The 11,524-nt window shown below is 38.4% G+C and overlaps 1 protein-coding gene across 2 annotated transcripts; it reads right to left on the bottom strand.

Annotated features, from left to right (window-relative positions):
- Window positions 1-2,791: 2,791 nt before the first annotated feature.
- GAR1 (GAR1 ribonucleoprotein) lies at window positions 2,792-10,966 on the bottom strand. Of its 2 annotated transcripts, none has more exons than XM_040626246.1 (7): window positions 10,706-10,966; window positions 10,142-10,348; window positions 8,571-8,725; window positions 8,064-8,123; window positions 4,716-4,854; window positions 3,472-3,537; window positions 2,792-3,094 (listed from the first exon to the last, which is right to left on the bottom strand). In XM_040626246.1, the coding sequence occupies exons 2-7, from the start codon at window positions 10,335-10,337 to the stop codon at window positions 3,081-3,083; spliced, it is 630 nt and encodes a 209-aa protein (XP_040482180.1). In that variant the 5' UTR covers window positions 10,338-10,348; window positions 10,706-10,966; the 3' UTR covers window positions 2,792-3,080. The 2 variants fall into 2 exon arrangements, with proteins under 2 accessions (XP_040482180.1, XP_040482181.1); XM_040626247.1 differs by lacking the exon at window positions 10,706-10,966 and adding an exon at window positions 10,561-10,699.
- Window positions 10,967-11,524: the final 558 nt, after the last annotated feature.

Below are 11,524 nucleotides of genomic sequence, written 5' to 3'. Positions count from 1 at the left end.
CTACTTCATAGCTCACCTTACTTAATTTACCCTGTGCTTTGATATGCCCAAGTAATTATCAGATAATAACAATCATAGCATGTATCAGCAAAGAATCTGGATTCAATCATTCATCTTGTAAGGTACAGAGCAATTCTAATATTCTGGATCATCTTGTAATAACCCAAAAAGTAGTTATAGAAACGGGTTATAATCTAGCATGAAAAATGTTAGAATAGGATATCCCTACCACCTTCCCCCATATTCTTTATGTCATGTAATATTACTAAAATCTGCTTCTTCTCAAGTTATTTTCCAAAATCAGTAACTTCAAAGAAATGCTAGATGCCCCAGTTAACAGTGTAAACATGTAACAGAACCACTAGAGGGCTATATTTACCCACTTGATTTAATTTTATAACTCTCAGAATGGCGCAGCAGGAAAGGACCCAAGATGATCCTTTGCCTCAATTCTTCCAGCTTTGTATAAAATGCAGTTGAGGGGTGCCTGGGTGGCTCAGTTGGTTAAGCGTCTGCCTTCAGTTCAGGTCATGGTCCCAAGGTCCTGGGATAGAGCCCCAGGTCTTCGCTTCCTGCTCAATGGGAAGCCTACTTTTCCCTCTCCTTCTGCCCCCCACCCCCACCACTCGTGTTCTCTCTCTCAAATAAATAAAATCTTTTTTTAAAAAATTGAAAAATAAAATAAAATAAAATGAAGTTAAGCCAGGTTGATCTGTCCCAGATCTTATAGCTACCAGTACTCAAAATTTTATAAATGTAAATGCTCCAGAGTATTTATATTAGGAAAGTGAATCTCATCAGTCCAGTATCAAAATATTTTCAAATGAGCCTAAAGCAATTAACATAACCCCTAAGAGGAATCTCCCTTTTAAAAAAAAAATCTCTCGGTTGTTGGGTTTTAAGTTTTGTTTTTTGCATTCAGTATGTAGAATAAAACACAAATTGTGTTTTCTTTGGTTCATAGGTTCACATTCCCTTTATACCTAGTTGTGGCATCCATTTAAATTTTCTAGAAAATAAGAACTAAAGAAAAATAATTCCAAATTTATCTGCTGTAGATAAAAGCTTAAAGGTATGAATGTGGTAAGTACATTCAAACTACTTTTTCATGCTTCCTTCACGATTGAGACAGAAAAGCTGTACTGGGATGAGGCTTAGAATACTAAGAAATAGAACTAGAAGCATATCAATGTTTACATATAGCTCACAATTCTTTAATCTGATAAACTTCAGCTGGCCTAAAAATCCTTTTATAACTCCTCCCAATTTTCCAAGCATATCAGGAAATACTGTTTGTATTCCACTAAACTGTTTAATTACTATAGCAACAAGTACATTTTTAACATGGTGCAAGCAATCAAGATGTTACTCAGTTAACAACTCAAAAGATTTAATATGTGACTAGTCACCAAGGTATCTTTTACAAAGGAACTCAGTATATTTACTACACCACGGTACCAAATTCATTGTTAGGCTCCCTAAACATGTGAACTTGATTCAAAACTGAATGCCCCAAAGGAAACCCAGAAAGAACTACTGTAAGGAAGAAAAGGGGAAAATAAGATCTGAAAGTAAATGTGTAAAGATAACCAATGACCAACAGATATACCTAAGGTTAAAGGGGAAACCTTCAAATAGTTTGTCTACCGACCTACACATTGCTTCCATCATAGCCATTTGAGACTTTTTTACATGTCAAAGAAAGTGTAGGACAGTTGCACTATTATTTGTCCTTTGCACAGTGCCATCATCACCCCTCTAGTTCTATGTCTCTCACAAACCAAGAGTAGAAACTCTAGTTGTAACTCTCAACCCAATTTCAACCCAACATTTCTAAAAAATCAAATAGCCTCCCTTCCCAAGTCGTAAAAGCACAACCACTTCTTCCTGTGAAAAAGTAATTTTTAACATATTTGTTCATCATATGTATTTATGGCCACATATTAATTCCACTGCAATTCCATCAATCAAAGAAGATAAGTAAAACCCAAATTACTGACACAGACAATACTATATGCTACTCAAACAAGCATTCAAGAGTTAACCAAGTATTAATATTAGGTATAGCATGCTAGAAAATTTAAGGAAAGATAATGGAAATGTCATTTTTTCTGAGAACAAATACGTGTGGGGGGGGCGGAAATCAATGGCAGGGAAATGGTCCCATGATCACGGTATTCTAACTTGCTATCATAGTTACTTCTTGATACTACATTAGCAGTGGAGATCAAAAATCAATTTCATTTGTAACATCCCTACCTAGGAATCTGAACAAATACTTATTTATAATGAATAACATCTTTTTTTTTCTTATGATAAATAACATCTTAAACCTTCAGTTTCTTTAAAAAAGTAAAATAAAACATTCAATAAAACTTTCAAGATTCCATCTATGTTGACTGAGAATTGAATGTTTCTCCAGAAATTTCTTGAACTTCACACTTCTCACATGAACAGGGCTGTTCCAACTTTAACAGATTCATAATCAACACTAAAATTTGCTAATCAGTTATTAATTGCAACCTAAGAAACTGCTTTACTAACTCTTATGTACACAAGTGAAATGCAATAAAAGGTGCTACTGTTTTCATATACAAAAGGCAAAGATTTTGAAAGGAGGTGTTAATTTATCAATAACAGTAAAGTATTGTTCCACTAACCTACTTTCTTTAAAGATCAGTTATATATGTAAACAAACCATTTTTTCTATCTGAAATCCACTGAGTTTAAGCTTAGGAGTTCCTTTTAACTTCAAAAATAGCTGTAAACAATAAACACAGCTGCTCTGTTATAACTTAAAGAAATAAAACACTTTATTTTAAAAATTCCAAGTATGCTTCAAATGAAAACTGCCCATTTATTAAGCACCCACAGAGTTCCAAACATTTTACAAAACATTAAAACATTTGTTCACACTCTTTTAGAGCAAAATCGCCTATTCTGGTGCACTCGTTTCTGCACGGCATTGACATCTTAGTTCCACTATCAGAAAATGACCAGTTCTTCGAGACTTGCTCAAGAATCAAGTTTCTGATCCATAGAAGAAGATCATGTAGGAAGTTCTCTGTCAGCTGTTACACTTAATGTCCTCTTCCTGATTAAGAGAAAATGAAAGTATTAAGGCTATAGAAAATAAATTTTTAATAGCACTATACCCAAAATCTCAGATTTAAAATCAGCATTAGTTCTCATACTGTTCAGACAACCAATTTACCAAATTTAACTGTCATTCATATTAGACCTTTTTATTTTTCAAATTAATATGGCAAAACAAATTAGAAGCAGATGAAAAAATTCAAAGGGAAAAGCAAGAAAGTTATATAAAATACAGCTATAAATTAGGCTAAAGCAAAGAACACCATGGTGTTCTATATACTCAGGAAACCGAAATAAGACTGAATAAACATTTAAAATGGTAGATAATACCAATTCAGAAATTCAGTGATTCAAAAATGTTTTTTTCACACTCACCTCTGAAACCACCACCACCCCTTCCTCCTCTGAAGCCTCCACCTCCTCTTCCACCTCTGAAACCACCTAAAAATAAAGGAAATGTTTATAAAATTACTGTAGCCTATCCTATTCTGATAAGCCTAACACCCTAGATTACCACTTTTTAGACAAGTATTCTGTTTTAATGAATTACAAAAGCTCGTTACTTTAAAGTTCCATTTAGCCCTACTGTTAAGTGTAGGAGTACCTCAACTTTTGCTTAATTACTTTTTTGACTGGACTAAGGCTTTTAATCCAAGGGCAGCAGATGGGGGAGTGAATTTTTTTCAATGTTATATATGAGACTGAATATAGAATGGGAATGAGGGGGGAATCTCATGAGATTCTCAAAACTATTTAATAGACATATATTCAGATTTCTTAAAGAGATTATCTCCTAGCTATCTGGACCTAAAAAAAGCACATATAGAATGAAACAATTAAATTGAGAAAAGCAAAGGTGAAAACAGAGTTCTCTCTCCTTTCTGTTTTAGTAAAAGAAGATACCCAACCAATTTTCGGCTCCCCTGACTAACCACTTAGGCTCTGCCATCATCCTGTCACCCACCCACCCCACCACTACTCACAGATCTAGGCATACACAATGCTACACCGCACCTTATCCCCAACCCTGTTCATCATCTAACCGCCAAAAATGATGAATGTACCAAAACTCTGAGGAAATACATGTATCAAAATGCTGAAATCAAAGCAACAAATTTATTGGGAAGTCTCTGACATGACATCAGAAAACAGGGTTTTATTTTTAGACTGCCAATTGTTTGATTAGGGCAAATTAACTTTTGTAAGCCTCCCATTTCCTCATCTAAAATAAGGCTACGAACTATCTCATAAGGTTTTACTGAATATTAAAAGAATACTGACCAGCTCTCAGCATATAATCAACACCCAGTAATATTAACTAAAAAAGTAAATTCAGTCAAGATAATCTTATACTTTATAAAACACTCAACAAAACATGAACAACCCCAAAGAGATAAAATCCCTCAAAATTATACTTTATTAGATTTTTTAAAAAATAAGCTATTGAAACTGAGCATTATTACCATGGCAATCTGCCAAGATTTGAAAATAGCCTTTCTAAAAAATAAATAAATAAATAAACATAAAGGAGTTTTGCCTACATAAAAAATTAAATTGTACTGTATGAACTGGTGCGATTTTGAAATCTCATTAGAAAATTTCCCCCAAAGGTAACTTACCACCTCTACCACCTCTGCCACCTCCTCCTCTTCCGCCTCCTCGACCTCCCCTGCCACCACCTCTTGGAGGTCCCTTCTCACCTGGAGGTCGAGGTAAAAACCTCTGCAGTGGTAGCAGTTTATATGGGTCTATATAAAACTGGAAGTAAAACAGAAACAATTAGTGTGATGACTTAGGAAGCAGTACAGTATAATCATTAAGAATCCACACACTAGACTCAAAACTGCTTGGGTTCAAATCCCAACCCTACTAACTACTGTGTAGCAGTGGGCAGAGACCTAATTTCTTTGTGCCTTAGTTTTCTGATCTATCAAATGAGGAGAATAAAGTACCTACCCCACAGTCTTTGTTAAGGTCAAAAGAGTAATGTATACAAAGCACTTAAACTTGGCACACAGTAAGCAATACAGGCATACAAATAAAAACCAAGACCAATTCAATCTCATTTCTCTTATTTATAAATAGATATCTTCCAAAAATTAACTACCTTTTCACTCAATAGAATTGCCCTAAAATGAAAGCTATTAAAAATTTAACATTAAAATTCAAAAAGAAGCACAGACATACTAGTGATTTCAAAACCTGAAAAAGGATCAGATCAGTAACTATTTGCTGAACATATAAAGTAGTAAGGGATATGCGTAAACTAAGCCCATTCTATTATTTGGGATTAAAGAGGTTATTTTTCATAATAATGAAACATAATGGGGTATATTTCACAATTTTACATAAAACACACATAAGGAGTTTCAAATGATGATGTATTACTTACAAGAAGATGTCTGAATCCCCCTTTAGATACTACTTTATCACGGATCCCTTCAGAGCCCATTCTCTCAAAAATATTGTCTAGCTCTGCACTGCCCAATATGGCAGCCACTAGCCACATGTGGCTATTTAATTAACAATTAAAAATTCAGTTCCTGGGTTACATTAGCCACATTTCAGGTGCTCAAGAGCTACAAATAGTTAGTGGCTACTGTACCAGGAAGGTATTTCCATCATTACAGAAAATTCAATTAGACACCCTAGGCTGGATAAGGAAGACCTGAACCTGAACAGTGAATCTAGAAACAGGGAGAGGTAGAATGTACCAATTTAGCATCCATGATAAAAAATACTAAATAATAAATCCACAGGGGAGCCTGGGTGCCTCAGTCAGCTAAGCATCTACCTTTGGCTCAGGTCATGATCTCAGGGTCCTGGAACAAGTCCCCACATCGAGCTCCCCGTTCAGCCAGGAGTCTGCGTCTCCCTCTCCCTCTGAACACCCCCCCCCCCACTCCTGCTCTCTCTCACTCACTCTCAAATAAATAAATAGATAAATAAATAAATAAAATCTTTAAAAAAATAATAAATCCTCAAATAAATAATACTGTGAGAAAAGACAGTCGTCCAGATCAAATTTAAGTGGCTATCACAGGCAAATTCTTTTTTTCACATCACTAAATGAGAAGTCCGGCTCTCAGGCCCACCTGAAGCAGTTCAGTTGCCCAGTGGGTACTTGCCAGGGTTTCTACAGCCAGTAGCAGCCATATACCAGCAACAAGGCACTGTCCCCATCTCATCTCCTATTCCAGTCTGGGTTCTGGTCCCAGCACTCCACTGGCTCCATGACCGTTTGCCCTCCCTGTTGCTAAATGCAAAGAACACTGCAGCAGCATTTTGCCACAACTGAGCATTTCCTTCTCCTGACTTTGGTGATAATCACTTTTATGAAACTCTCCTGGTTTGCCTCCTCCTTTATTGGTGTTACTTATCAGTCTCCAAAGGATATATAAATTTAGGAGGTATCCTAAAGCTCTTTTTCTCATTCTTTCTTCCTAGACTGTACCATATACTGTCTGTACAATGACAACTTCCAATTCCATCTCTAATCCTGGTTCTTCCTTTGAGCTCCTAACTATGTGAATATCTCATAAGTGCTTCAAACTCAATATGTCTAAAACTGAATTCACCATCTTCCCCCAGTTGCCTTCTTCTCCGGTATTTCCCATTTCGGTACATGATGACACCATCCACAAAGATGTTGAAATCAGACATCTGAAAGATGGTGATTTTTTTTTTTTTTTAAGATTTTATTTATTTATTTGAGAGAGAGCATGAGCAGCGGGAGGGGAGAAGCAGGCTCCCACTGAACAGGGAGCCAGCCATGGGGCTCAATCCCAGGACCCTGGGATCACAACCTGAACTGAAGGCAGACGGTTTACTTACTGAGCCATCCAGGCATCCCAGATGGTGATATTTTTAACTGCAACTGCTAATCCACTACCAAGACCTATTAATGCTACTTCCTGTTATCTCTCAAAAATCCATCCACTTTTCTCCATTTCCACTGTCAGTATTACCCTAGTCCAAAATATCATCTCTTCCAGGACTAATGCAAGTCTTCGACCCGGCCCCTTCATATACAGTACTAACCCCTTTCCAAAGTGCTCTTTTATTTTTCCAGTGCTCTTTTTAAATATACCTTAACCGTATTTATCCTAATATTTAAAAACAAAACTAAAACTAAAGTCTAAACTGTTTCCCATGAGCTGAAGGTCTTAAGTAATCCATCCCCTGCCTACCTCCTCTAGTCTTTCCTAAGTGTTCTATGTCCAAGCTATACTTCTGCCTTTTTCAGATCCTTAAATTGGCTGTCCCAAAGACTTGCACAAACTGTTTTCTCTACTTGCAATGTGCTTCCCACCTCTAGTTCCCAAGTGCTAGCCTAACTACATCAAAATTATCCAGGAGCTTGCCTTTTTACAATTGAATCCTAATCCCTATCTAAGACTTACTGGCTCAAATTTCTAAGAGTGGGACCAAGAAATACATGACCTTAAAAGCTCCCCCAGATATTCTGATGAGCAACAAGGTTTGGGAACCTAGTCAACTTTCAGGTCTCAGCTTCTAGTTCACTTCCTCCAAAATCCATTATAACAAATTTGGTCCCACTACTAACATTCTCATAGCAATCTGTATTTCTCCTTCACAGCATGTATCATAATGTTATTGAAATATTTGTGAAATCATTTAATGTCTGACTTCTCCCAAATTAATGTTTCATAGCTTAATGTTTTACTTAGAATGTTTGGTCATGTAAACTTTCCAGTAAGAGTTTTACATAAACTAAAAAACATAGCAGTTATAAAATTTGCTAATAAATACTTATTTTTAAATAAATATTAAATAAATTACTTTTAAAGATCAGTAAGTTCAACATCTAAAGTACAGAACATCTCAATTTAAGAGCTTCATTAGTGATACACTGGGGGAGTCTCAAGTACTCTAAGTAGCACTGTCCTAAGGAAGGTCATTCACTTATAAAAACAAAGAGCCTAGTTATCATCAGCTTGACTCACCTTCTGCAGTTTTTTAAAGGAAGATGCCTTCATATTTTCTGACAATTTAACAGAAAAATACTATTAGTTATATTAAGGAATAAGCAATAAGATCAAAGAAGGTAACCTTCTGAATTCAAATGTAATTTTAAAAACAAAGTTATATGGGAATACTTAGGAAAAGAAATGAGTTTCCAAGGAAAAATGAAGTTTTTGTTTTTAAAACTTCTAATTCCACACTATTCCAGTGGCATCATCATAATCAAAGCAAAGCACCTTAATCCTGTAGCACTTATCCAAATGGCAATCACTTATAAAACCTTCAAAAAAGGAAGTCACTCTTATAGGGTCTTTCTTTTCAATATATGGAAATACATTCTCTCTTGATTCTCCTTTATGGTCCAATCTTGGCAGTACTCTGTCCAATTTAATGAAACAGGAAATCTAATTAAATCAAGACTTAGCTACAGAAAAAGCAAATGGTAACCTTCCAATGAGATCACTGGGTCTTCTAATTAAAAAGGATACAAAATCTCTAAGTTGTCCAAATATTTCATCCACTTTACCAATTTGTTCTTTGTTCTCTAAATAAACTGGAGCATTGAAATAAGGCACCTTATTTTCGTCTGTAGTACATTTACAAACTATGTCATCTTCACAGGGATGCAGGAACTCTCCTAATACTGAAATATGACAAGAAAATGTTAAAATATAAAACAATTTCAAATGATATTGACCAACATCATCTGGAAGCTTTCTTCTTGGATACTTGGGATTTCACTTTATCTGTTCTCCTCCGAGACCAAAAAAAAAAAAAAAAGCTGAAAACTCCACACTAGCTATGTGACCTGGGGTAAGATTCTTATCTCTCTGCTTCAGTGTCCTCGTCTTTAATAAGGGCTAATAACAGTACCAACACCTAACATACAGTATTATGAGGAATAAACACAATAATATTGCCGAGTGCTTGGAAAAATGCCTGGCACATTAAGACCAACCTATAACAGCTGTTTTATTATAACAATAACTATTTTTATTAAACACCATGCTTACACTCTACTGTCTCTTTTCGTTTCCCCAGTCCCTAACTGTAAGTCAGTCTTTGTTCTCCTTTTTTTCCTCCCCTTTTATAACTTCCCACTACCACCTCTTCACCAATGACTCTTCACTCTTTTTCAGGGAAGTGTGCAATCTCAAAATAACTACCTTTATTTCTGACTGTTACCCCAAACTAAAATACTCATCACATCCCTGCAAAACCAATTTATCCCTATCACCCAGGCTCAAAGCCTGGAACCTTTTATTCCCAAGTCTTAGCCAAGTGCTACTGAATTTGTTTCTACTGAAATCTCTCCCCCATCAAACCCTTCCTTCTTTTTTCTCACTTCCACCACCCTCACCAAGCATCATGCATGGACTGTGGATGCCTGTGGCCTAGGACCTATGACTCTAACCATTACACTCTTCAAATCATGTTGCATACGATCAAACCTCATCTTTATATTAAACTCTCTTCATCCTTTCTCCTTTTTGATATAGGTTTCTACTGTCAAATCTGTCTCACTTTCCATGACTTCCATCCCACCTCATTGATAATTACTTCAAATCTACTCTAATTAGGCCTTTTTCCCTCTGTAGTTTCCCTTCCAAGCAGTTTTTTTCACACTTCTCTTACTTATGAATAGCAATTGAGAGCATGGGCTTTGGAGTCAGAAAACTTGACTCTGTATCTCAAACTGATCACTTATTACTATGATCCCACCAAAGAAACTCAACTCTCAATCACAGTTTTCTTACCTGTAAAACGGGAACAATAGGAGTAAACACACAATATTACCTACTTAATAACTTCCTTTCAGCCCAAGCTCAATTCCCACCTCCATGACGCACTCTAAGTGTTCTTTTGCTTTCTTGATCTTCCCTTTACATTACAACACTACTTTAAGTCAGTTTACAGCATCTCTAGACCTGATTCCCCAACCAAGCAGCAACTTCCGTATGAGAGCTGCTACAGTTATCCTTCAGTACGTAATCCCCGAACTTAAACAAACCCACAGCCTCCGCCCCCCCGAGCAGGCTAAGCTTTCAAGCCGACATACAAACTACATGTTCCGGAGGTCCTTGGTCCTGGCCTTTGTTAAAGCCTCCGCGGCCACCTCCTCGTCCAAATCCTCCTCTGCCGCCACCGCCGCCTCTGAAATTACCGCCTCCACCTCGAAAGTGGTTGTTGCTGCCGCCGCGATTGAAGCCGCCACCTCGATTAAAGCCCCCCCGACCTCCGCCTCGAAAAGACATGCTTACTCTACCTGGTGAGAAAAAACAGGCGTACCTTTTGGTCATTGTGGCCTCTGGGTACATCACGTAACCCCTCTGAGCCACGGTCAGAACACCATACAGGGGAACAGTAATAAGTACAGCAACCTTGCCATCTCACGCACGGCCAAGCCGCCAGAGACGAACCCGAAGGGTGAGGAGTGTCACCTCCCCAGAGCCCTGTGCGCGCTGACCGACCACTCACCAGATTCGTCGCACCCGGTTAGCACCTCCTCCCCCAGCAGGCAGCAAGGTCTTCACACCGCATTCCCTTCCTTCCTCCCTCCCTCCCGCAGCTGGGTTCCGCGTCCAGCCATTCTCCGATCCTTCTGCTCCCTACCACAACTCACCCGCGCCACGTGCACCGTCAGCCCCGCGACGCACACCCACTCGCCCGGTACTTCCGCCGTACACGAGCCTCCTCGGCCGCCGTACCCGCACACCGTGAGGGCGGGGGCAACGACAAGAAACTCGTACAACTGGTTTGCAAAAAAGCCAGTCACCGGCAGAACCCGCGACACTGTCGCCTTTCCAAAACAGCCTTCAGCGCTGGAACAGCAGCAATATTAACTTCAAACACTAGCTCACGACACTCAGGTCAACTTGCCTACGCCTCCGTAGGAAATGACGTATAATGGTGGCGTCCTTTCAATCAAGAAGTTGCAGGAAGTGCCGCCGCGGTGTTGCCCTGGGAGATGGCTGGCGTTAGTGAACACCCCCTCCTCCCCTCCTGGGGACCTGGCGGTTCTCGGGGGCTGGTGACTGGCCGTGAGCCCTGGCTTTTCAGGCTGCAAAACTGTCTCGTCGTTTGTCAATTCCTTGCCAGCCGCAGCAACGGTGCTGCCCACATCTCTGAGGAGTTTTCAGCTGGGCTCTGCCCGGAGATGGATCTGGTGGCGTCTGCAACCCAGTGCAAGGGCTTCCTGCGTTCTTTTGAGCGCTTGTTTCTCCCGGACCTTTGGAAGAATGCACGATTGTGAGCTGAACTGTGCCTGTCCTCTCCTATGGTTTCACCAGTTAAAGGAAGAAAAAAATGCGTGTATGTGTGTACTTTCCTTTAAAAATATTTTTTCTTTAAAAGTATTTTATGCGACAAAAAGCCAAAAATATTTTTTATCTTTTGCACCAAATAGTTTACTCAACTTGTCAAGTGCTTTTTTTTTTTTTTT

This window comes from Ursus maritimus, unplaced genomic scaffold, assembly GCF_017311325.1.
Source record: "Ursus maritimus isolate PB19 unplaced genomic scaffold, ASM1731132v1 scaffold_11, whole genome shotgun sequence".
Lineage (NCBI taxonomy): Eukaryota > Metazoa > Chordata > Mammalia > Carnivora > Ursidae > Ursus > Ursus maritimus.
This window is presented reverse-complemented; position numbering and strand designations above follow the sequence as displayed.